Source organism: Arvicola amphibius, chromosome 4 (genome assembly GCF_903992535.2).
Source record: "Arvicola amphibius chromosome 4, mArvAmp1.2, whole genome shotgun sequence".
NCBI lineage: Eukaryota > Metazoa > Chordata > Mammalia > Rodentia > Cricetidae > Arvicola > Arvicola amphibius.
In genome coordinates, this window is record NC_052050.1 from 45553300 (window position 1) to 45580084 (window position 26785).

The 26785-nt window shown below is 53.4% G+C and overlaps 1 protein-coding gene across 1 annotated transcript; it reads left to right on the forward strand.

Annotated features, from left to right (window-relative positions):
* Positions 1–1072: 1072 nt before the first annotated feature.
* Positions 1073–26043, forward strand: Doc2b (double C2 domain beta). The gene is made up of 9 exons (XM_038328750.1): positions 1073–1445; positions 9961–10040; positions 14201–14275; positions 16018–16127; positions 16216–16342; positions 19670–19827; positions 23732–23813; positions 24345–24441; positions 24882–26043. Exons 1-9 carry the CDS (start codon positions 1073–1075, stop codon positions 25016–25018), a joined length of 1239 nt encoding a protein of 412 aa, XP_038184678.1. The 3' UTR covers positions 25019–26043.
* The last annotated feature ends 742 nt before the right edge of the window (positions 26044–26785 follow it).

A 26785-nucleotide genomic window follows, 5' to 3' on the forward strand; every position in this document is an offset into this window, starting at 1 on the left:
AGACTCAGGCATCACTCCTGCCAGGAGGTCTCTTCCTCTCCCAATCCTGACCATGCCCTGGGCTAAGTCCTCACCTAATCTGTCCTTGTGGGTCTTTCAAACCATTCAGGGACTGAATGAAGAAGAGCCTGGTCCAGGTCACAAAAGCTCCAGTTTGCTTGTGACCTGAGAGGAAGTGTGCAGACAGACTGTCCCAGAAGTGACCTGGGACAGCCTAGGGTGCACATGTCATGCCAGGATGTAAACAACCTGTTCCTGTTTTCCTGAGAGGGTAGCCCTGTGGCCTGTCCACCTACCTCTGCACAGAAGGAGATTTTGAGGAGTTCACGGCCACATTCCTAAATGGCTTCTATGGCTATAGTTCTGTTAGTTGAGCACAGCACGGGAGTCTGTGTCCTGGACATCCTTGAGAACATGTGTTTTTTGGATGTATATGCCTGCTGGGGAGGTGCGCCGTGCCATAGCATCTGCCACCACTGCATGTGCCTGTAGCCTGTAGCCCCAATGGGTGACCGTTTCCACTGATTGTCTCTACGCACGTTCGTGTGTGTTTGCAGCGCCCCACACACCTGCGCATGTCCCGCAAGAGTGACTGCAGCCCCTCATGGGAGAATGAGTGGCACGCGGGTCCCGGCCTGCGAGTGTGAGGGAAGGCTCCGAGTGGCCTTGCGCGTCTCACGCGTGTGTGTGTGTGTGTGTGTGTGTGTGTGTGTGTGCGTGCGTGCGCGCGCGCGCGCGCGCCGTGTGAGCGCGAGTGAGTGGTTGCTCTCCTGGCTCGCTCGCTCGCTCCCTCGCTCTCTCCGCGCCCGCCAGCCCGCCCGCCCGCGCGCGCAGCCCGCACACTCACCGCTTGGTTGCTGCCGGGTGACGCGGGCTGGGCCCGCCCCCTGCTGCCGGCCCCACACTCACTCGCACCAGCCGCCGCCAAGCAGGCAGCAACCGCGTCAGGGCCGTCCGGGGGCCACGCCGGCGATGCCCGCAGCCCCCGCCGAGCCCCGCGGGACCCGCTGAGTTGCCCCCGGGCCGGGGTCACACCGGGCCGGGCCGGGCCGCGCGCCGCGGCGCTGCCTGCATGACCCTCCGGCGGCGCGGGGAGAAGGCGACCATCAGCATCCAGGAGCATATGGCCATCGACGTGTGCCCGGGGCCCATTCGGCCCATCAAACAGATCTCCGACTACTTCCCCCGCTTCCCGCGGGGCCTGCCCCCCACCGCCGCGCCCCGCGCCCCCGCGCCCCCGGACGCCCCCGCGCGCCCGTCCGCAGCCAGCGCCGGCCCCCGCAGCCCCTCCGACGGCGGCCGCGACGACGACGAGGATGTGGACCAGCTCTTTGGAGCCTACGGTTCCAGCCCGAGTCCCGGCCCCAGCCCCAGCCCCGCGAGGCCGCCTGCCAAGCCCCCCGAGGACGAGCCGGACGCCGACGGCTATGAGTCGGACGACTGCAGTAAGTTTCCCGGTCTCCTGCCGCTCGCCCCTTCCCCGCGCCCGGGTCCCCATAGGGCATGCGCCGCTGCCGCCCTGCACACCCGCACGCGAGAGCCGGGAAGTTTGGGGGCGTCCTCTGGGGGCGCCCCGTTTCCGGGCCTCCGTTCCCTTGAGCGCGCCCCGCACCCCTTCCCGGCCCGTGCGCCGGGAGCTCCAGCGCGGGCGGCGGCTTTTGTTCCCGGGAAGGGCGGAGCTGCGCCCCGGGAAGACACCAGTTGCTGCGGGCCGCGCGGTAGCTCCCGGCCCCAGAGCCCTCTGTGGGCCGCCCGGAGTGGCTGCCCGGCGAGCTGGGGACCCTGTGGCGGCTAGGGCGGACCCAGCGGCCCGCAGCTCGCCGCGGCTTTGCTGATGCGCGGGCCGAGGAGCAGGACCGCGAGCCGCTTGTCCTTTGGAAAAACCTTGGCGGTTCCTCCTCCCGTGTCCGCGGACCCCACCGCAACGCTGGCCTTGGCCGCGGACCTCTGCCCACCTGTTACGCCGGCTTCCTGAGGCAGGAGGGTCCCCAGCCTGGGTCTGGGACTCGGCCCCAGGGAGACAGCGGACACCAGGGTCTCCCAAGCCAGGCCAGGAGCACTTCTGGCTTCTTGTGTGGTCCTTGGGGGTGCCTGGCCGGCCTACCTGGGACCATCCGGGAAGCCAAGGAGGGAATAGGTTGTAGTTGGAGTCCAGTGGATTTACTGGGGGGTGGAAGTGGGGGTCGCTTCATGGAAGAGCCCCAGCCCAACTGTGACTCCAAGCTGGTTCACTTAGACCTGAAGAACCAGCCTCAAAACCTAGTCACGGTCGCTATGGGACTGTGGGGTATGGGGGTCTCACACCAGCTTCCCCATGGCAAAAGCAGCCCCTCCTTGGTGTGACAGTGGTGGTTTGTGCCTGACCTGGGTGTTCCCCGGGGCCTCTGGGGAAGGGCCTGGCTTTACCCTGGCATAACTTGTGCCTCTGAACTGAAGATGGGAGTTCACCACGCTGCCCTGGGAACAGACTCCGCATTTCGCTTCAGGGAGCCCATCAACAGAGGTGGATCAAGCCCTGCCTGAGAACATCGTGTATTCTAGGCCTGGACCCTCTCACCAAGGCCCTACCCCCAAGCACAGAGGCTGGGGAGCAGGCCTCACCCTCTGCTGTCCTGCAGACTGGGGAAAACTGGGTGGGCAGAATTTATTAAAGTCTGCAGAGCTGTGCCCTGGATTTACTCCCTTGCCCAGTTCCTGGCACTCTGTGCAAGGATCCAGGCTGACTGGCCTCTGGGGAGGCTCTAACTAAGACCGCAGTCACCCTCATCCTGGGAAGAGAGGATAGGAAGTGGTTCCCATTTCCAGCCTTCTGCCTGCAGCCTGGGGAGTGAGCAGGTGGATGCAGCTTGTGCCTGAGCTGCAGGCCACACTCCAGGTGCCGTAGAGGCCCAGAGGATGATATATGGCCTAGAAGGGAGAAACCTAGTCCTTTTGACTCTCCTGAAACCCCACCACAAAGACTAAAACAGACCAGAAGCCCCATCTCCTGTTAGTGGGCTCCACAGTGTTTGCACAATACTGTTCCAGCGGCTGGGGGTGGCGCAGAGGGAACCATGCTGAGTCTCTGGGCTCAGCCACAGGTGTCCTAGCTGGGGACAGGCTCACATGAGCTGGGTCCTAGATACAGCCTGGGGGCTGCCACACCCAGATCACTGTGACACACTAACGAAGTGTGGAGAGAAGGCCTGGAGGTCGCATTGCTGAGGAAGTGGATACGGGGCTGAGCCAGGAGCCTTGCATCTCATCAGGCTAAGAGCATGAGGACTGTAGCTCTCATGGGTGAGGAAGCACGGAGAAAGACCACCCTGTACCTAGTACCCAAGCTGTGCACCCTCTGGGCTCTGACAACCAGATCCCTTAGAATAAGCCTAAGTGATTCAAGCCAGATGGTTCATTATGGCTTTAGCCAGGGTTATGCTATTTGCTGCTCTAATTATTGGATTATCTGTTCAGACGAAAAGAAATGAGGGCGGTTGCTCTGTTGTCCAAGCAGAGGATAAAAACAGCCTCTTTGCTTGGTCCTGTTCTCCTCTTTAAAACCCCTCCCTTGCTGGTCACCTCAAAGTGTGCAAGCATGGTCACATGAATATAAACACACACAACACACATGCACACGCACACACACATGCACACGCACACACACACACACCCTTCATTCCCTGCTGAGCTTAGGCCACTGAAGGAGATGCAGCATCACCCTAGGCTTCCGCTCCCGCATGTCCCAAGCTACCTGCTCCCCATCTACAGAGGAACCTGGACCCCAAAGCTGCGATGACTAAGAGGCTTTGGGTTGCAAGTGTCATGCAATCAATTCAGAGGAGCTCGGCCCAGCAGGGGAGCAAAGGTCCCGCTGCAGACACCAGGGTACCCTGGAGCCGTCCTCCAGCATCCCTGGTGACGAGGTTTCTGTCAGTCCTGCTCAGCCAGCTCTTTCCCTCTTGGGCTGAAAATCAGGGCAGATTTCCTGTTCCCAAGGGTATATGGGTGAGGAACATCAGCCGTGGTCACAGTGATGCTCTCATTCTCCAGCTGAGCAGGACCCTCATGACCCAAGGTGGCTGCTGTGGGTCCAGGCATCACATATCACAACAAGGTTCTAGATTTGATTTAAAACCAAAACAAAAGGGAAAAAAAAAACGTTTTTTACTCTCATGTCTAGGATCCAGAAAAATCTCTTCTAGAAGTTCCCAGGAGACCTGTCCTTTTGTCTCATTGGCTAGAATTGTATCACGTGTTTGTGTTCCCAAATGACTCACTCAGCTAGGTCAGGACGGGTGCCCACAGAGGTCTGGAGCGAGGGTGAAGTAGAGAACCATTGTTGGGTCTGCCAGAAAGGTTCTCCTGGGCATGGGCAGATTCCAGTCACTGATTTATATGGCCTCTTCCTTCATCTAGAACTTGAGTGAGCCTCGGTCATGTTCTGTCCAGACCTCTGCCATACTTCACATTCAACAGTGCAGTGCCAACCATTTGTCAGGTGCAGTACAGAGGTCACAGAGAGCCAAGCATGGGCTGAACTGCACACAGTCTATGCTCTTAGGATGCTCACAGAAACTCAGCAAGGGATAGGGAGGCAAACATCCACAGAGGCCTCTGCTCTGAAACTGGGGGGAAGGGAGAAGAAGGCCAGCAGAATGAAAGGGGGCATTGGGGGCAACAGAGGAACCAAGGTGTCAGAAATACAAACAAGGGAAGAAGGATGAGGTCAAAATGAACAGCTTAAATGAGGAATCAAGGAGGTCAGATCTTGTCCTGGATGCGATAAAATTTTGATTGGCTTGAAGGGAAGGTCTAGAGGAGAAGCCTAAGGTCTGAATCTGTCTCTAGGCACTGTGAAGGGGAGGTGTATCGCTGATTCCTCTGCGTCCTCCCCACAGTGCCTACCAAGTGCACTACCTCAGTTCCCTCGCCTATGAAGTGCTTTCAAATCAGGCTTGGTAATTTTCTATGATTTCATACCAATTTTAAAAAGGCATTTTTATTGTATTTCTAATTGTGTATGTGTGATGTGAAGGGGTGCATTGTGCTACAGCACACACATGCAGAGGTCCGAGGACAACTTTGTGGAGTTGGGTCTTCCACTTTTCTGTGTGTCCCAGGGATTGCACTTGGGTGATCAGGTTTGCAAAGCAAGGACCCTTGCCCACTGAGCCATCCTTTCAGCTCCAGAGAAACTGTTTTAGAGTTTTTCTTCCAAATACAAAACAAAAAGGACTGATTTCTGATTCCCAGGGGTGAATGGGTCAAGCGAGTTCAAGTGCAAACCAAGGTCATGGCCAGCTAGCTGCCTGTCTGCATAGGCCCTGCTGGGGAACACTCAGCCTTGGAGGAAGCAACAGGGGCCTGAGCTTGATTCTCTCTGAATTAGCCCCATTAAAGCGCTATAATTATCAGCAAGCCGGTGACAACTCTCAGAGGCCCATTAGTGACCAACCTTCATTATTTTTCCAAAGATGTAAACTTTCATCAAAGCACGTGATCCAAGCGGCGCTGAGGGCAGGGCCCTCAGGATCCTGGGGCTCACAGAAAGGCACTCTCTCTTGTCCTTTGAGCCCTGCCATTGCCTCCACCACCACCACTGCCACCCTGACCAGGTCCTTCAGATTAGCGGCGAGTCCCTATCCTATCCCTGCGTCTCCTGCCCCGTTGCTGAGGCAAGAACCCAGGGCCTGTTCATGTGAGGTCAGGGCTCTACTGCTGAGCCACACCCCTAGCCCCTTCCTTTCCCAAAGATGCTGCATCTTCAGGACTCCAGTTACACAAAACAGTGAAGGAAAACTTTCAGGAAGCCACTAGGCTTTTAAAGATAGAATCCCCAGCTTTTCGGGGCCACCCTCACTTGGCCACCTCCCCTCTCTAAACCTTGTTTCTATAAATGGAAAGGATGAACTTGGGGTCATGTGTTCCCTAAGACAGCTCCTCCACACATGTAGTCTCTCAAAATGGCGAGCGATGTTCTGATGACGAGGTGGACTTCTAGGATATCAGTGGCACTAGACATTCGTCAGTCCTTTCCTGGACACACACCAGGCACACTGTTCTGACTCTGGTGGTGGTATCAGGTATTAGTGTCCCAGGAGCCACGTTCCCAGACTTGTCCTCTGGGGTTGGGACACAGGCAGACACCCCAGAGTATGTGCTTGTAACGTGGTATCACACCAAATCCTTCCTGCTGGGAAGGGACCGGACAGCAAAGCCATTTGAGTAGCTCCACCATGAGCACTGACCATCTGCTGCTTGCTGGTCCCAAGGTGCCTGAGGCAGTGTCCTCAGGGTGAAGTCATCAGGGAGCAGGTATCCTAAACTGGACATCATGCAAACTGACAGTCATGTGAAGCCATCAGCTCTGCAGAATGATGTTGCAGAAACCCAGCAGGGTTGCTGCAGTAAAGGCAACGGTGCCTTGCAGCATCCTTACCCTCAGGATACTCACCCACAGCATCCTCACCCTCAGCATCTTCTCCTCAGCATCTTCACCTACAGTATCCTCATCTGCAGCATCCTCACCCACACCATCTTCGTCCACAGTATCCTCACCCTCACCATCCTCACCCACAGCATCTTCATCCACAGTATCCTCATCTTCAGCATCCTCACCCTCAGCATCTTCCCCTACAGCATCTTCCCCTACAGCATCTTCATCTACAGTATCCTCACCCTTAGCATTCTCACCCACAGCATCCTCAGTTGCTCCCCTGAGGATGAGGATGCAGCAGCAAAGGGCATGCATTTCACTAATGCATGCATTTTCCACTAGGAGAAGATACATGCAGCTCATTCCAGATCTAGGGGCTCTTAGTCTGAACACAGTTCTAACTATTATTACCTGGTTTGCAAAAGAAAGAGCTGTTTGTGCTACCAGAAGCAGGAGCAAAGGGAGGAGGCAGGAAAGTGAGGTACCACCTAGGACCCTCGGTGGAATAATCTCTTCACATCCCTCTGTCTCACTGTGACTGTGACCCATAGCAGAATCATTGTTAGTCATAGCAATGGCTCTGCTTATGCAGAAAAGCTTAAATGATGGCTTCTATACCATGTTCCCAAAGGCAGGGAGACGGTGATCCAGTTTCGGGCAGTCCCTTCCAGAAAGTCCTTAGAGGGGCAAACACAAAGCTCTAGAAGTGTCTGCTGCTCCTGTAACCACCTGACAAGCCCCACGTGCCAGGAGGTAGTTACAGTTCTCTCCAGGCTGCAGATGAGGAAACTGTCTGAAGTCCCTCAGCAAGGACATGCCGAGCTGGGATTTGAACCTGTAGAGTACAACAGCAGATGTCATCCTCCACACTCACAACTTCACTAGAAAGAGACAAGAGCATCACCTCGTTGGGATGTAGGGCACCTGACACAGTGCCACATGTCTCTCAGAACAAAGAGAAGAGCCCTGGATGGACCCACCTCCCTCCAGACACAAAGGCTGTCGTGATGTGGCCTGCCTTTGTGACTAAAGGCGGACACTGTCCTGATGTGTGTTTACTTAGAATCCATCTAGGATCCAGTGCAGGAGCCTGATGAGGACAGAGTCCCAGCCAATCCCTTCCTTCATCTTGGCCTCACTTCAGCCATCAGCCCCCACCTGCCAGATGCCCGTGGTTATGATGTCCCCTCCAAGTCATTCTACCACTGGCCAACTGCTATCTGTTCTTTTCTCCTCTCTTGGGTGAGGCATCAATTCCTCCAAGAAGCCTCCCCTGATGGCCCAATTTATACTGGGCCCAGAGTCCCTTTTGAAGCTCTCCTGGCTCACCAGACAATGTTGTGACCTGTCCAGCAATTGGGAACAAATCAGGAATTGGGAAATATCTAAGCATGTGTAGTTTGGAGACTTCAAAGGTTTCCCTCACTCAGACCCTGCTGGCTCTCTTGCTGGGAACCCTCAGGACATGGAAGGCCCCAGCTGTAGCAAGTGGCTGATCCTAAGGTGGCAGCTGAACCCAATTATTGCTACATCCTCTGCCTGGCCCTTGGAACTTATTGGTGCTCTTGAGAGACTTGGGGGCAGCAGCATGAGGACCCAGCTGGCTCGTCACTGCCCACTTAGGATCTCTCAGGACCAGGAGACCAGGGAGCTCAATCAACAGTCAGCCACTCAGGCTGGTAAGGTCCTGCAGCCCCTTGGAGCCTGTCCTCTGCCTTCTCATACCACTGTGTGTCATTACTTGTGTGGGGGAAACTGAGGCAAGGGCACCCAAGCTGTCTAGTTCAAAATAGCACCACCATGGAACAGGATAGACAGCACAAAACAGATGAGAGCCCCTCTCTGAGCCAAATACCTGGTGGTGATGCGCCCAGAATCCCTGAACCTCCTCATCTAACAGGGACAGGATGTTGTCCGTCTGAGGGCTTAGTGTTTCACTGGGAGAGATAGATAACAAAGTTGGCTTATTGTAGCTGCTCCGTTGTCACAGCAACAGCCATTGAGCTGGATACAGTAACATTCTTTATTGATAACTTTTCTTGCTGGGAATTGAACCCAGGGCCTCTGCTACTAAGCTAGATTCCCCAGCCCAAAAGTTAGTGAATGGCCTACCGCTGTTACCACATGCAAACTCTTACTGTCTTTGGTAGAACTTGAAGTGTTTGTTTTATTTTGCCCTGCTGTAGATGGAGCTGATGGTCCAGCGCAGGCTAGGCCGGTGATCTGCCCCTGAAACACATTCCTGTCTGCATCTCTGCTTTATTTCTGAGACCTGTGGATTGGCCTACCTGTGCCTCCACCCTAAGTCAGCTGCCCATGGTCCTCAGCACTGTGGGTCTAACCACTTCGTTACTCTCCGTGCGGAAGTCATCTGTGTAATTTAAAATGGCTTTACTGCCGTCCCCGTGTGGCTCCACTAAGCCTTGCTGTAACTGTATTTTGCTTGCTTTAACTAATTCCAGCCATTTAGACACACACAAAAAAATGATTTTACCTTTTAGTTTGTGCAGCAGCCTGAAGACAGATGCTGGAGACAACTGGTGTCCGTGGGGGCAGAGACGGTCGTGTTGGGGTTTGTGCCAGGGGCTCTCACCTGTGCCCCATGTGAGCATGCCAGGAAACCAGCTGCTCCACAGATTCATGTTCACAATTCTTTTTTAAATTATTTATTTGCTTATTACTTATTTTATTTATATCATTATTATGTCTACATGTATGTCTGTGTATCAATGTAATGCCTGGTGCTCACCAAACTGGAAGAGAGAGTCAGGTCCCCTGGAACTGGAGTTACAGATGGTTGTGAACCACTATGTGGGTCCTGGCAACAGGACCTGGGACCTCTGGGAGAGCAGACAGTGCCCTTAACTGCTGAGCTGTCTCTCCAGCCTCCCATGTTCACATATGCTAAGGACTGTGACGGACATATTTGCCTTATGGTTCTTTCAAATAAACTTTATTTGTTTATTCATTTATTTATATGTTTACTTTTGAAAGAGTAGCTCTATGCTGGGTGGTAGTGGCGCACGCCTTTAATCCCAGCACTTGGAAGGCGGATCTCTATGAGTTCGAGGCCAGCCTGGTCTACAAGAGCTAGTTCCAGGGCAGGCTCTAAAACTACAGTGAAACCTGTCTTGAAAAACAAAACAAAAAAAAAGTTGCTCTGGCTAACCTGGAGCTCACTTTGTAGATCTCAAACTCAAAGGAATCTACCTTCCTCTGCCTCCCAAGTTCTGGGACTAAAAGTAGACACCACCAAATAAATCTTTTAATCTTGATAGCAATGTGACTGTTGGGCCAGCGAGACAATTCAGCCACCAACTCCCGTGACCCGAGTTAAAGCTCCATACCCCACATAGTGGAAGAAGAAAACTAACCCCTGCAAGTTATCCTGTGGCCTCCACATGCATATCCTGCCACATGTATGTGCACACACATGCACAAATAAACACACGTTAAGTAATAATAATATGGCTCTTGAAGCCACATGGGGAGGGTGTTGTTCCTCGCATCCACCTGGTGTTGACCCACATCTCCTTCTCCCACAGCCGCCCTGGGTACCCTGGACTTCAGTCTGCTCTATGACCAGGAGAATAATGCATTGCACTGCACCATCAGCAAGGCCAAGGTAAGCCCTGCGCCAACCCCAGCTCAAGCCTCAGGAAGGGGGCAGGGTTCTGACTGTCCTCTCTGTCCAGGCTTCCTGGTGTCCCTGCTGTGTGGAGTGCAGCTGCCCATTTCCCAGACTGGCCCTGCCCAGTAAACCCAGTAAAGCATTTGGGGAAAGGAGTTTCAGAAGGAGACAGTGGCAATTGCAGAAGGCCAGGCAACTTTTAGAGCCTGGGAATGGTCACTGAAGAAGGGGGAAGGTGGAGGGCTTATCTTACAGCGGGGGGAGGGGGTATGATTGGATGCCACCATCTCTAGATCTCCCCACTCCAAAGTTCCAGCCCCTAAGCAGCTCCTGTGATGAAAGCCGCAGGTGCCACTGAAGACAGCTAGGCTCCAGGCAGGGTGGTGGCCATTGGGCCTTAGCATCAGAGGCCCCATGAGCCTTGCTGAGGGGGAACCAGGGCCATCTGCAGACCCAGTGTGGCCTGGCCAGGGCCTATCCCCTGTGCTCCTCTGCAGATCTGCTCTTGAACCTGTATCTGTCCCATGTTCTCAACCTCATTGTCCCCTCTCACTGCTCCCTCTGGGAGGAAGGTGCCCAAGTTGATGTTTTCCCGAAAGGTAAGGACTGTGTGGTCAGTAGAGACTCCAGCAGGGCTGTGGGAGGGCCTGAGCCAACCCAGCACCCATGGAGTGGCTTCAAGTGCTGCCAGGCCTAGACCTCACCCAGCATCCCCAACCTGCAGCTTCTTTCCAACCAGCATTACCACTGAGGGGCTGCCCTGGGCTCTGTGCCTGCCTAGAGGGACAACTGGTGCCGTACCCCTACCCAGCCTGGGTCACTCATGTGGAAGGCCAGTGTGAGAATGGTCTGCATTGGCCTGGAGCCCAGGTTGGGTACTTGATGGCCTAGTCACTCCTCCCTGGTTTCCGTCCACTCCACTGGCACCTTTAGGCTGTGATAGCCTAGGGAACAGAGCAGAGCTCCTGGTGACCCTCACCTGGAAAGGGGGAGGCAGGCTGCAGGGCCAGGCAGAGCCCCTCCTCCCCTCTCCTGGCTTAGAGCTTGTCTGTGCTTGGGGGCCAGCGGTCAGACCACTCTAGTGGAGCCCAGCTTTCCCAGCTTTTCCTCCCCATCTCAGAGCCTGGGGTTCCTGCTGTCTTCTTCCCTGCACTAGGTGTGTGTGTGTTTGTGTGTGCGTGTGTGTGTGTGTGTGTGTGTCTGTGTGTGTGTCTGTCTGTCTGTCTGTGGTATGTGTCTCTGTGCCTGTGTGCACAGATTTACATGGGTACTGGTGTAAGCAGGAGACCAGAGGCCTCTGAGCCATGGTGGCCCTGCTCTTCTCTGTAAATGTCTGCAAAACGGGACAGACCTGGGAAATACTGGGGCCCCAAAGGGGATCCACAGAGTGTAAGCTGAAGCAGGGCTTCCACTCAGAACCTCTCGGGGCATCCATGGACTATGGACTTCTCAGGCTCCACTCTCACCTGGTGTCTTAGTCCGTTGTCTGTTGCTGTCCTAAAACCCTGAGCAAAAGCAGCCTGGGACAGGAAGGGTTTATCTCATCCTCCTGCTTGTGGTTTATCATCCAGGGAAGTCGGGGCAGGAACCTGGAGGCAGGAGCTGATGCAGAGCCCATGGAGGGGTGTACTGGCTTGCTCAACATGGCTTGCTCAGCCTGCTTTCTTACACATGCCCAGGACCACCAGCCCGGGTAGCACCACCCACAGTGAGCTGGGCTCTCCCACATCAATCATCAGTCAAGAAAATGCCCCACAGACCAATCTGGTGGGCACATTTTCTCAGTTAAGGTGCTCTCTTCTCAATGACTCTAGCTCGTATCAGGTTAACAACCAGGATTCTTGGTCACCTGCACCCTCCAGGTGAGAATGCATCTGTCCACAGGTGGACCTGGGACTCCCTCCAACAGTGCCCAGCAAAACCCCTAAGAGCCACAGTACTGGAAGACCAATGTTACTCCGCCACACCCTGATTTTTCCTCTGTGTAGCCTTGGCTGTCCTGGAGCTCACAGAGATCCACCCGCCTCTGCCTCCCAAATGCTGGGATTAAAGGTGTAGGCCACCACCATCTGGCACAATATTGCTTCTTAATTGTGATAAAAAAAAATATCACACATGTGAAACTTAGGAGTGGAATGCTGAGCCCACTCGAATGGCTGTGTTACATGACTGTCCATCCCAGAGCCTTTTCAGCTTGCCAGACTGAAGCTCCATTCCTCTCCTTGCCTGACCCAAGCTGCCCCTCCCCACAGTCTCCAGGGATCTTGTAGACACAAAGTCATACAATTTCTGTCCCTCTGCACCAGGCCATCTCACGGGCTGGCGTCTCTTTGTGCTGAGCACTGAGAGCCTCAGCTTTGACTATCCAGAAGGTTCCACTCCCAAATGCTTGGTAAACAGTAACCTCTGGACATGTAGGGACAACAGAAATTTGGTTTGAAGGGAATCTGTCATTCCTTCCTGTCTCCTCAGTGCTAGTAGTACCATCCCATAGAGCACCTCCCCTACCCCTCTCTAAGACAGTGGTGTCTGCTTTTATCCCTTAGAAACACAATAAGCTGATGGGACCTGCCAGAGACAAGCCCTTTCGCACATCCTGCTGAACTCAGCCTTCTGCCCAGCCCCCTCTGCTGGATTTGGTCGGCTCCTGGAGGCTGTGCGCACTCCTGGAGGGGATCTTCCCATGATGTAGGGTCAAGGGAGGCTGCTTGAGCTAGGGAGTCAGTGTAGGAACTGAGCTGAGCCCACCAGCCTTTGCCTCTAGCTCAGTGTGTGGCCCTTTGGTGTGTCCAGGTACCTACCAGGTAGAAGGATGTGGATATAACAGCAGGGACCACATTCACAGGCTGAGGATCCAAAGGGCAGAGCAGGCACCATTGTCATCTTAGCACGGCAGCTTCCCCTCCCCCAAGCAGCCCGAATGGGTGCTCCAGGGCCTTAGAAGCGGGACCCACAGTATCTCTGGTTAACTTAACTTCCCAGTTCAAAGATACACAAGGAAAAAAGAGAAACATTGTAAACATGACAAACTCGTGTGCAGGAATTGTAGAAATGAAACAGGAGCCCTCAGCTGTCCCCTACTCAGGCTGGGCCATCAGCTCCCCAGGACACCTTCTCTTTACTGCCTGGGGATAGGGAGCTAGCAGGGGAAAGCTAGCTGGATGTGAAAGGCCACCCTCACCGAGGCGCACACACTGCCTCCAGGTCAAGGGCCTGCTGGAAGCCTGGCTTAAATCCCCACCCTTACCCCAGCTACTTCTCAGGGGTGGGCAGGGAGGGAAGTCTCACTCTCAGCCCTGCTTCTGCATCCCTCCAGGCTCTGTTCCACCGGCCTGTGGGAATGGTTAGCTCTTTACCCGTGATAAAGCTGAGCCAGCCAATGCCTGGTCCGCTAACTAGGAATCGCACTGGCTCTGCTGACTCCCAAACCTGGGCCTGGGGCCACAGCAGAAGAGAAATGTTGGGTGGGTGCCCTACATGGACGCTTGTCCAAGCCAGTAGAGCTAGGCCTGGGAGAAAGGTCTGGGGTACGTGGCCAGGAGTCGAGTCATCCCTCGCTCATCCCAGCACCGGTAGGCCTTCACCTCTGAAAGGAGTAAACAGTTCCCAGGTTAGCTGAGGCTCTTGTGGGTCCCCTCCCCTGCCTGAGCTGTACTATCCTGGGCTGGCAACTAAAATCAAAGTTAGCAAGGGGTGCCACCTTGTGGAAGGACCCTCCATGGCAGGCAGCCTGTGACTTCAGGGACACCAGCTGGCAAAGGCAAAGGGAAATGGCAGTCTCAGCTGGCCTCCCATACTCGGAACAAAGTGCTTTCCAAGTACCACAAGGAAATAGAGGATGAGTATGTAGCCAAATCATGGAGACTTGGGGTCAGCGAAGGAAGACCCAACAAGGGGTGGCATCCGGGAAGTGGGAAGAGAGACCGGCCTCCCCAAGTTTACAGTGAAGTACATCGTCCTCTGGGTTCAGTTGTCAAGAAGGGAGAAAGTGGAAGGACCTGGAGGGGGTGGGGGAAGGGAAGCTTACACCAGCACTGTTTGGTCCTTGAGAACTTCCCATCTTCAGGGAAGCTGAAGATGCCAGGGAGGAGGCCCAATCAGCAGGCCCTTTACATCCTTACTCTTAGCTCTCATCCTCTCTGGTCTCTGCTCAGGGCCTGAAGCCGATGGACCACAATGGACTCGCTGATCCATACGTCAAACTACACCTTCTGCCTGGAGCCAGCAAGGTGAGGGTTTCTGCCCGACATGGCACTGGCTTGGCCTCCCTGGGACCTCATGAGTCCGTTACCTATCTGTTGCATGGGCCCCAGAGAACATCCAGGTTACAATTCATATGAAGCCATTTTAGCCTACAGTTCATATTAAATGGGGTGAAGAAAAGACTCCATGGGATCAGATGGCACACACCTTTAATTGCAGCACTCAGGAGGCAGAGGCAGGCAGATCCCTGTGAGTTCAAGGTCAGGCTGCTCTACAGTCGTAGTGAAATCCAGGTCAGTCAGGGATGCATAACACCTTGAGGATGAGTATGCAGCCAAATCATGGAGACTTGGGGTCAGTGAAGGAAGACCCAACAAGGGGTGGCATCCAGGAAGTGGGAAGAGAGACCGGCCTCCCCAAGTTTACAGTGAAGTATGTCCTCTGGGTTCAGTTGTCAAGAAGGGAGAAAGTGGAAGGACCTGGAGGGGGAGGAAATACTGTTACAGAGGTTTCTCGGTGGAAGGACCTGTCAGAGCCCTCAGTGTATTGATGGGCCATTCTGTGGCTTCATAAGGGAACTGAGTAGGTAGCATTAGCTTGGTGTATTTGACCACAGAATCACTGTTCCTGCTTCCCTGCAGGGTGGCCCAGCAATCAGATGCAAACACAATGCTTTCACTAGGGAAAGTATGGATCCCAGGCAGCATGAACAGCCAGAGTAAAGCAGGGGAGGATGGGGACACCAGGTGATCCAGGAAAGGGGTCCAGTTGTACCACTGGCCGGTCTTGATATGGAACTCTTTTGTAATGGGGTAGGGGCAGCTTTGGTTAAACTAATTACTATTAAACTGAACACTTCAGCTTCCTAATGGGAATGAGTCAACATGGCAACTTCCCACCCCATAGCTGTCACCTCTACCCTGCTGTTGTCATCAGGGTCTGGGGTCAGGATGCTCCTCACATAAATTCTGTGGCTACCTCAACAAATTCCACAGCTTGGCCATTTAAACACGCTCATTGCCTCCCTATTCTTGGTCGTCAGCGAGACAGGTTGCACTGACAAGATGCCAGCCATGGCTGGTCCATTCTGGGGACAGTCATTCCCTTTCCTTTTTAACTAGAGGCTACCTACTTCCCCAGCTGAGGCCCCGACCTGTGTCTAAAGCCAGCTAGCTGAGCTCCTGACTGTGTGATCCTGTCTCTCTTGGTTACCTTTTGCTGTCAAAAACCTCTGTGACCACAGGGGCCATTCACATGTCTCCAATAAGCTTGCTGGGTATTTTTGTTTTGTTTTGTTTTTCAAGACAGGGTTTCTCTGTAGCTCTGGATCTGTCCTGGAACTCGCTCTGTAGACCAGGCTGTCCTTGAACTCATAGAGATCTACCTGCCTCTGCCTCCTGAGTGCTGGGATTAAAGGCGTACACCACCACTGCCCTGCTAAGCATGCTGGGGTTTTTTTGGGGGTGGGGGTTCGAGACAGGGTTTCTCTGTAGCTTTTGGAGCCTGTCCTGAAAGTAGCTCTTGTAGACCAGGCTGGCCTCGAACTCAGAGATCCACCTGCCTCTGCCTCCTGTATTAAAGGCGTGCACCACTACTGCCTGGCAAGCCTGCTGTTTTTAAGTTAACTGATTAACAGTTTTAGTTTCACCTTCTGCCTCAGGTCTTCCCCACTGGGTCAGGTAGCATCTCCATGGCAAGGGAGCAGGCTGGTCAGCTTTTCAGCCTCACTCATTCAGTACCAAGAAGATCACTCTCTCTCTCTTTTCAGGCAAACAAGCTCAGAACAAAAACTCTGAGGAACACTCTGAACCCCACATGGAACGAGACCCTCACTTATTATGGGATCACGGACGAGGACATGATCCGAAAGACCCTGAGGTGGGTGAGGGCCCCCGTGCCTCCACCCCATCCGGGACACCCTACCACTTATGAATTCCCACTGACTGTGGAAGCCAATCGCCCCCAGGATCTCCGTGTGTGATGAGGACAAATTCCGCCACAATGAGTTCATCGGCGAGACTCGCGTGCCCCTGAAGAAGCTGAAGCCCAACCACACCAAGACGTTCAGCATCTGCCTGGAGAAGCAGCTGCCGGTGAGTGGAGCCAGGGTCTGGCCCCCCAGCCAGCGGGAGTTTACTATGAGCTTCTACTATGCGCTGATGATATATTCTAGACACTCTTCCACTGAGCTACATCCTCAGCCCTTTTAAATTTTTACGTTTACGAATTTTAAAGTTGTCATGTGTATAGTGGTGTGTGTGTGTATGTGTGTGTGTGTGAGTGTGTGAGTGTGTAGTCTATGTGTGTGTGGAGTAAATACACGTGTGAATGTGTAGGCCTGCCATCAATATGGAGTGCTTCCTCAATTGCTCTCCACCTCAGTTTTTGAGACAGGGTCCCTCCCTGAGCCCAGAGCTCACTAACTGGTCTGGCTAGCCAGTGAGCTTGGATGCTCTTGTCTCCACCCAGTGGTTACAGATTTGTGCCACTATGCCCAGCTTTCCAAGGATGCTAGGAATCCAAACTTACACAGCCAGCACTTGACTGACTGAGCCATCTCCCCACCCCTTTCTAATTTTCATATGAAACGGAGTCCTGCTCTGTTCCCCAGGCCGGCCTTGAACCTACTCTGTAGCACAGGTCGGCAGCAAACTCTTGATCCTTCTGTCTCGGCTTTCTCAGTAGCTAAGAGTACAGGTCTGTGACACGAGGCAGGGTATGGCGACACCTTAAGAGACTCCCTGCCTCCTGGGCTCAGAAGACCAGAAGCAAAGAGAGGAGAGAGGTGAGGGCTGGAGCCAAGAACCAGATAGAATGGGGGCTGAATGGGGACGGAGGCCTGCCAGGGCAGCTCCAGGTCTGGGGCCTGGGTGCACAGAGGGAGGAAGGAACCATTCACTGGGGGCAGTCTAGTTGGAACATGTTAGGCCAGGAGAGCCATGAATGCCCAGAGGCAACAGCACATAACTCTCTCCTAGACATTGTAACTGTTCAGCGTGATGTCAGCACCAGTTTGGCCCAGTTGCCTTCAGCAGCTGAGCCCTCCCAGGGTCTTGGTGTCTGTTTCTGTCCAGCTACTCTGCTGCTTACCTTCTCTTCCTACCTCTCCTTCATCTGCTTCTGAGAGTCTAGGGGAGCCCCAGTGCGCAGGGCCGGGAGACAAGCTAAATCCTTTGCTGCCTGATGCTCAGGATATGACTTCTCCCCCATCCCTGAGCCAAGGGAACAGCAGTGAGGAGGAAGTCCAGCATTTAACCCCTGTACACCAGGCTTGGTAGGGTCTGGAGCCCAGGACATGGCCACTCCCAGCCCTGGGAATCCACCCTGTGGCTGAGAACACTACCTTTGTGCGTGGCGCTCTCAGATTGTATTCTCGGTGCATGTATGTGTAGTGGGAAGAACCTTCACTGATGTGATGGTAGTCTCTTGCCAGGAGTGACCCAAATTTTCTAAATGGCCTACACCTCAGGAAGGCATGACCAGCTCCTGTGGTGCTTAGTTGTCCATGAGTTCTGACCTCAGATATAAATGAGACTCTGGGGGGCTGGAGAGATGGCTCAGAGGTTAAGAGCATTGTCTGCTCTTCCAAAGGTCCTGAGTTCAATTCCCAGCAACCACATGGTGGCTCACAACCATCTGTAATGGGGTCTGGTGCCCTCTTCTGGCTTGCAGGCACACACACAGACAGAATATTGTATACATTATAAAATAAATTTTAAAAATGAGACTCTGGTGGAGCACGGTGATGCATGCCTTTAATCTCAGCATTTGGAGGCAGAGGCAAGAGGATCTGAGTTCGAAGCCAACCTAGTCTACTGAGTGAGTTTCAGGACAGCCAGGGCTACACAGAGAAACCTTGTCTTGAAAAACAAACAAACAAAAAAAAAAAAAAAACCCAAGACTCTCTGTGTACATGAATGTATGAATAAGTAGGGAATGTATGTACACATGTGCATACTGTGTGTAAATGTATGTACATGTGTGTGTGTGAATTTGGATGCATGTGTATTGTTAGTGTTCCTGAGACATACTTTGGCCATTGCTAAGCCTCCCTTGAATTTGCTATGTTGCTCATTGGCCAGCTTGGAGATACACAGTGACCACAGGGGTGACATTTGAGATAACCACTCTGGTTATAAGGACACATTTGGTGGTTTTAGATTTTATACTCTGTACTATTATTCTAACTAAATACCTGGTTAAGAGGTGGTCAGATGCAACAGTGTAAAGTACGGTAGTGTCATCTGCCCTTGAAAACATCTCTGCTCATATGTACTCCATGCAGAGCCCAGGCTCTCACATCTGCACCATTGGTCATGTCTGAGCATTGGGTGAGAAGGAAGCCAAGGCTGTGTCTGAATTCAGAGTGAATGCTGGGATCAATTAGCCACGTCTGCTCTGGACATGAAATTTGGAGAAAGGCCTGTGGGTCACAGGCCTCCCTTCCTCACCTCACAGGACTCTCTCATCTCCAGTGAGGTTTGGACCTGGCCACGCGGGGACTCAGGTCAGCCCCAAGCAGGGCACAGCTGCAGGCAAAGGCTGAGCCTATAAAAGAACCTGGCAGACCCTGAGGAGGGGCGCTCAGGGAACATGGGCTTCCAACTATGCATGTCTGGGTGACTTTGGGGGAGGATGTGAAATGAAGACAGACTCTAGCTGTCAGGACATGGAGGGTGAGATGTGGAGGCCTAGAGGTAACATCTCACCCTGAAGTGGATCCTGGGCCTGCTTGGAAGGGGCTGGGCATCTTCTCACCGGGCTCCCAGCTGCCTGGGGCTCAGAAGGTAGCAAAGCTCTGTCATTCAGGCTGGGGGCGGAGGCACCCCGCAACATTTCCGGGAGTAGGTGAGAGTAAGCAAAGACATGGAGGAGGGCACCAGCTCAGAGCTGAAGTCCACAGAGAAGGCTTGGTTGTGAAGAAGGTAGAGCAGGCTAGGGCAGGCTTCCCACCCGGGTGACAAATGCATCAGGCCCTGCAGACCAGGCCCTCTCTGTCATTGCCCACCCACTTCTCCTGCTGTAGGCAAAAACAGCTGCGGGAGAGATGGAAATGGCCAGACTGTGTTCCAGAAAAATTTTACTTAAGGACACAGAAGTTGCCTGCCTGTCTCCTTCCCTCCCTTCTTCCTTCCTTCCTTCCTTCCTTCCTTCCTTCCTTCCTTCCTTCCTTCCTTCCCTCTCTCCCTCCCTCCCTTCCTTTCCAAGCTAGAAATGGCGCCAAGGACCTCACTTGTGCTAGGCAAGTGTGGTACCACTGAGCTGCACCCCCAGCCCCCGGGTTCCGTAGATCCCTGTATGTCCAAGCCTAGCTGAGTATTAGCAAGTAGACACTAGGGGGTGAGATTATGGTGGCCTTGCTGCTTAGCCAAGAAGGTGGAAGCAGACAAGGACAGCGGAGTGACGACCCTCTCCTGCAGGTGGACAAGGCAGAGGACAAGTCCCTGGAGGAGCGAGGCCGTATCCTCATCTCACTCAAGTACAGCTCCCAGAAGCAGGGCCTGCTGGTAGGCATCGTGCGCTGTGCACACCTGGCTGCCATGGACGCTAATGGCTACTCTGACCCCTACGTGAAAACGTGAGTGTGCGCCCAGGCTTGTACCTGATTCCACTGCTCACCAGGAAGAGCTAGCGTCCTCCATGGCCAGCGCTGGAGCAGCATGACAAGCCCTGAGGGTTGCCTCAGCAAACCAGGGTGTTTTCTTTTGTGTGTTGTTGTCATTGTTGACTCTGGAGCTACGTGCAGTTATCCCATTTCATAGATGAGGAAACTGAAGCCTGCAGAAGGGTCTCCCACTGGGAGAGAAAATAGTCATCTCTTTTTGGTGGTGGGGGACATGGTCACGTATATAGCAGGCTGCCCTTGAGTTTACTGTGTAGCCAGATCCTGCTGCCTACCTCCTGGCCGCTGCAGTTGAAGGTGTGAACCACCACACATGGACATGTGGCACTAGAGTCAGACCTGAGCCTAGGGAGGCAAGGTCACTAGGGATCCAGGCTCACAAGCAAATGGGAGGAGGAGGCAGGGCCAGTGCCAGGAGCCAGGAGACTAGGGGAGCTGGCAGGAGACCTTTGCCATGTCTTCTTGTGTGTGCCCAGCCCTGTGTCTGCCCTCCCTCCCCGACAGTAGCACTAAGGACAGACACTGGCTAGAGTTTGTACCAGTGGCCTGGGTCCCACAAGAATAGACCTGGCTGGATTAGACTGCCCTCGGAGATCCAGGAGGCAGGTAGAAGAGGGTGACCTTTCGGAGACAAAGGGCACTGGTGCCACAGAACCCACCCTCAGTGCTTGGAGCTCTTCACATATGGTGTGTCTCGTGTTGCAGCTCCCTGTACCTTCAGTTCCAGGGGCTCTGACGCTATCTTCTGGTCTCGGAGGGCACCAGCTATATACATGGTGCACAAACATACATGCAGGTGTTCACATATACTCAAAATATAAAAATAAAATTTAAAATCTAAAAAGAAAGTCTTCCGAGCATATGCAGACCTTTCCTTTTCCTTATTCCCTAAGCAACAGAGTAGCAGCCATGTATGCAACATTCCAGCGGCCTAGGTGTCATACATGACCTGGAGAGCAAGCTGTGGCAGGTTCTGTGCCAATGCCAGCTCATGTAATGAAAGCAGTTGGCATCTACAGATGTGCCCTCGAGCTAGTCTTCCCCAGACCCTGGGGGTCACTGCACTTCTTAAGCCATGCAGGGCCTTCCTGAGTCAAGACAGGGAGGTGTGGAGCAGGATTGGTGGGTCAGCGGCATACGTCACCTCCGCCTGTCACACTACGTTTCTCGTGAGACAGAAATGAGATGCAGAACCCCAACATGGTGTGAACATTTTAAATCGTGTTCAGTGCCAATCTGCTGGGTGAGCTCCAACTGCAGGTTGTATGAAGGGTGACCCCAAACCTGGGCTCCCTCGGTGCTGACTTGCACAGGCAAACTGACCGAAGCAGGGTACTTTCACAGCTCGGAGCTCCTCCCTGCCCCTGGGACCGTATCAATACTTGTTATCTATCTCTGAGTAATAGTGAGGAAAGGCTGGAGAGGGTCAGTGCAGGTGAAGTTTCTTCCCTTTTCTTTTCTTTGGGGGTGAGGAGTGGGGATTGAGGCAGGATCTCACTATGTGCACTAGGCAGGCCATGAACTTCTAATCTTCATGCCTCAGCCTTCCAAGGACTGGAATTCCAGGTACGCGCCAACCCTAGGTTGAATCTGAGGGTCTAGGACCGATGGGTACGGAAAGCTAGCTGTTCTGCTCTTTCCCCAGGAGCTCCTTAGCCCTGGGCATCCTCAGACCTGTTGTCTAGCTATCCCAATAGTGTTGCCTTTCCCACATTTCACATCAAACACCAGATAGATGCTGCCTCAGGCGGGCTTCACCTGCAACGGGTGCTTTGTCCAAGGTTTACCCACCCACACAGTATATATGCACCGGAGACTTCATCTTTGATATGGCTGTATAGTTTTCAGCATGTATGTAAAGCATGGGTTCATTGTTAGTCGCATGTATGTAAAGCATGAGTTCATTGTTAGTCGCATGTATGTAAAGCATGAGTTCATTGTTAGTCACATGTATGTAAAGCATGAGTTCATTGTTAGTCACATGTATGTAAAGCATGAGTTCATTGTTAGTCGCATGTATGTAAAGCATGAGTTCATTGTTAGTCACATGTATGTAAAGCATGAGTTCATTGTTAGTCGCATGTATGTAAAGCATGAGTTCATTGTGAGTTGCATGTATGTAAAGCATGGGCTCATTATTAGTTTACCAATTGAAGAGCATGTAGGTTGTTTAAACTTTGGATGATTGTGTGTAAAGCGACCGTTAGCATATAATTTGCAAACTGGGCAAGGCTGTGCATACATGAAACCTCAGCACTTGGGAAGTGGAGGAAGACGGTGGGGAGTTTAAGGCTAGCCTGGGCTACACACTGAGTACCAGGGAAGCCAGGCTGTGTAGCAAACTATGTCACAGATAGAAAACAAATCCAGAAGTGTCTGTGTCGATATATATCTTCATTTTCCTCCCTTACCACCAACCTTTGTTAGCATGTATTTTCTAAGGTCTGTTTTAACAAGCCGGTATTGTGTATGCAGCAGAACCTCAACTTGAAGCTAGATATGGTTGTCACATCTGCAGTACTAGCGCTTAGCAACTGGAGGCAGGAGGATCGGGAGTTCAGGGTTATGCTAACCAGCCAAGGAGACTGACAGCAAACGTTCATGCATGTGGAGGTCAAAGGGCAACTTGTAGGAATCCTTTCTCCCTTCCAGTCTGTGTGCTCTGGGCGGGAGGGGGATAGTGTCCACACTCACGTAGGTGGGCTTGGGCAGCAAGTACAAAGCCCCCAGCAGACTGCTGGGCTTCCGGTAAGGATTTCTAAACAACAGCTCTCAGCTTTTCCATGGGCAAAGTTTGGCAAAAAGCAGGCAAGAAGCTTGACTATTGTGAGCATGACTTTGAACATGTTAAACCTCTAGGAAGCTAGTCATTTACTGTGTTGAGGTCCCCAGTGCCAGCCACTGAGCAGAGCACACATAGCAAAAACAAGGCAGATTTTGCAAAAGAGAGTTTAGAGGCTCCCTGCATCCCCAGCCTGTGCATGGCCTCCCTGTCATGGAGAAAGGAGGTGCCTGGAAGCCAGGCACCACTCTTGCCAACCGCAACCTTGGGCAAGCCACCTGGCCTTTCTGGACCTAAAGTAGATTAAAGCCTAAGGAGGAACCAGGCAGTGGTGGCTCACACCTTTAATCCCAGCTCTCGGGAGGCCGAGGCAGGTGGATCTCTGAGTTTAAGGCTAGCCTGGTCTACAGAGCGAGTTCCAGGAGAGTAACAGGTACACAGGGAAACCCTGTCTTGAAAAGAAAAGGCAAAAGCCTAAGGAGGGCAGGGCACAAGCTTTCCCGTCCCCTGGAGGGTCATCCGAAAGACGAACTTCCTCGAGGCTCCTACAAAGAAGAGAGGTTTGCCCAGCTCGAGGGATGTGCTGAATAACTGGATTTTACCCTTGAGAAAAATGGAGTTTCTGGTGTGTGAATTCTTAGTAAATCTGGTGTGGGGCCGCTGTGGAAGCTCGTAGCTCTTAGAGCTAGAGCTAAGAACAGTTTAGAGCACTTGCCTTATATGCACGAGATCTCAGGTTCAGTGTCAAGTACTGCAATGTCCCCATCTGTACCCACTAAAAAACCAATGACAATTCCTGAAAAGGGACAAACTGCTTTTCAAAACTAGCTTTCCCGTGGAAGGTGTGAACTCTGTGAAGATCAGATTTCCAGGAAAAGACACATTCTCTTCTGGGCACGCAGGTGTGGTTGGGTGACCGTGCAGCCATCTTAGTGGGTGTGGGCAGACTGGCACTTCAGGGTTAGGACAAAGGTCGTCAGTGATGGTCTCCAGGGCAGTGCCACGTAGCAGTGCCCTAGCACCGTGTGCAGTCCGCGGCTCCGCCTGGCCTCTGACTGTCCCCAGTTATCATTCCAGATACCTGAAGCCGGATGTAAACAAGAAATCCAAGCACAAGACTGCGGTGAAAAAGAAAACCCTAAACCCAGAGTTCAATGAGGTATGGCCAGGCTGGGGGTGACTGACGAGGGGCTGTGGGACTCCCCTGGGCTGGTGGGGGTCTGGAGGGTCCTGGTTTTCAAAGGGGCACTGTGGGAACTGGAAAGTGGTAAGAGAGGGTGGGGAGCAGAAAGAGTCTGAAGGGCAGACAGGACAAGTGGGTGCCCAGGGCCTCAGAGCAGAGGGTGGCACACAGATCTGGGGCTCTTCACTGAGAAGAAAAGTAGAGTGCCTCAGACCTCACTCACTGTCAGGGATTCACAGGAAGAGTAGACAGCAAGGCCAGCCCTAGAGGACAAGGGAAGGGTGAAAAAAACTCTTTACTGGATGATTAACCGCAGCCAGGGGTTCTCACAGCATCTGGGAGAGAAGGGCAGGTGGGTGGAGGGGCGGGCCTGGCTAGTCTCCCACCAGGTGGAAGTGGGCAGACTGGCCAGAGGGCATCCCACACTGACCAGTGCCATCCTTCAGCACGTCACAGACCCCTCTCGTCCGTGTGGTCTTGGTTCTAACACCCTCTTCTGGCCAGCAGGAGTTCTGTTATGAGATCAAGCATGGAGACCTGGCCAAGAAGACCCTGGAGGTCACTGTCTGGGATTATGACATTGGAAAATCCAACGATTTCATCGGTAAGGAATACAAGGGAAATGCTGCTTAGCCGTGTGCCTGTCCTCAGCAGATATGGGTCCAAGAACCGCTTATCCCTAGTGAGTAGGACCTCAGACACTCTCCAAACTGTTCCCATGTGACAAGAGACAGGCCCAGAGAGGGAAGGAGGCCTGGGAAGGGCTCACAGCCGTTTGTGGGGGACCTGGAGTGATCGGCACTTGGCACTGAACTCAGAGCCCAGGTGACCACAAGCTTCTGGTGGGCATGACATTGGTGCACAGTGGGCCATTGTAGCCCTTCCTGTTTCCGTCCCTAATATAAGTGTCGTGGCACCCTGCCCCACACTGCTCTGGTCCCTGGCAGAGGAAGAATATGGCATCAAGTACTCGGTCGGGTGGGCAGGAGGGAGGCCCAGACACTGGCTTGCTGAGTCCCTGGTGGCCCCCGGCCTCTTCCACAGGTGGAGTGGTTCTGGGCATCAATGCCAAGGGTGAGCGCCTGAAGCACTGGTTTGACTGTCTGAAGAACAAGGACAGAAGGATTGAACGTTGGCACACACTCACCAATGAGCTCCCGGGAGCTGTGCTCAGCGACTGACTGCCCCATCTGCTGCCACCCACCCATGCCACCCAGCCCACACAGGCCCTGCCGTCAAGGGCTGAAGCCCTCACAATGGGCAAGATCCAGGTTGTCTGCTCGGACATAGCCACTGCAGCCCCTGCTTGGAGGCCACAGAGAATCCAGCCCCCACCCCCTCAGGGACAGGAAGACACAACGTTGGACCTGTTTCAACCCCCTGGGGCCTAGGAGGGCTGGAGCTGGAAGAAGTCCTCACCTTCAGCTCTGCCCAGAGGAAGGGCTATCTAGGGTGAGGACCTGTTGGGGAGGTAAGGGGAAGAACACATGCTGCAAGCACAGAAGTGGGGGTACCTGGCTTCCTGGAGACCCCAGAGGGAAGGACTATGGGCAGGTGGAGCCCAGGACTCTAGGACAGGCAATGTAGTCAACTGGGACTCCCAACTTACTCATGTCAGGCTTCAATGGACAGACAGAAAGAGTCTGAGCCCCCGGGGCAGGGAGTCCTTGTCTAGCAGGGGATCTGGGTGTACACATTGGCACAAAGAGGTGAGGCATACAGGAGCAGCCGGTTGTCTGCAGGGGCTGTGGGTACCGCTGACTGCCAGAGGGTGAGGACAGATTGGGCATCTTGGGAGAGTCAGGACTCAGCACGGCCTGGAAAAGCCAGCTGTGGCTCTGAGCTAAGAGAAAGTCAAATACGGAGAGCAGGAGGCCTGGGGTAGGTGTCGGGACTGGGACGGAGTCATGGGTGGGGATCTGGAGTTGGTCTGGGGCAGCATTGGGTTTTTAGGCAGGATCTGGGCTTGATGTGTACAAGCACTATAGGGAAACTGAGGTTGACTGTTCAAACCCAAGCTCTCCCACTTGATCTCATTCCAAGGGGCCTCAATGCACCCTGCTCCTGTTCTCAGCAGAAGTCTCTTTCCATCGGCTTCAGGGAAAAGAGAAAGGAATCTTACTAGCATGAAAAGAGGCACCCACCTCTCTCTTCCTCATCTCCACAGCTCAGGCTGGTGTTGGGTTCCTCAAGACTCCATGGCATCCCAGACCTATCAAGACAGTGGGTTGCCTTCAGGAATAGCAGTGGAAGACAGAGCCGGGGCGGGGGAAGGTGGGAGGGGGGCTTCTGCCTTCTGGAGTTGAGATCTCTGGCCTTACTTTCTGGGATAGGGTGGGACACATCTCAATATTGAAGCCCCCAAATGTCTCCTGCCAACTAGGGCTCCAGGAAGAGAGGAGGAACGAAGAACTCAGGAGTTCCACCATCATTCCAAGGCCCCATTTTGCTCAACCCATCTCTGGGTAACAAGGCTTGGGGTCCTGAGAGGGAAGATGTCCTGCCCTAAGCCCAGCACCCCTTCCTTCAGCTAAAATAAGGATCCAGGGTCCTGGGTCACAATTCCAATCCCAAGCACTCACCAGCCTTCTCCACTTAGCAGGGAAAATAGGTCTCTATTCCCCATGCACCCACCTGTTGCTTATAGAGACTGGGTTTCCTTCTTGAAAAGGTTTTTTGCCTATGTTACAGAATTGGCAGGCACCTTATTGAATCTTCACCATCTTGTGTGGTGTGTGGCTTGGCCAGCCCATTTTAGAAGTGAAACAGTCTCAGAGAAGTTGAAAAACTTCTAGGGCCACCAAACTGGGAGGAGCTGAAACAAGACTTAACACCAAACCCTTTAACTGTTTGGGGGTAAGGCTCCTTTCCCTGCTGAATCGCTGAGACTTGAAGTCTGTTGCAGAGGAGTCTTACCCGCCCCCTCGCCCTCTAGCTGGTCTTGAAAT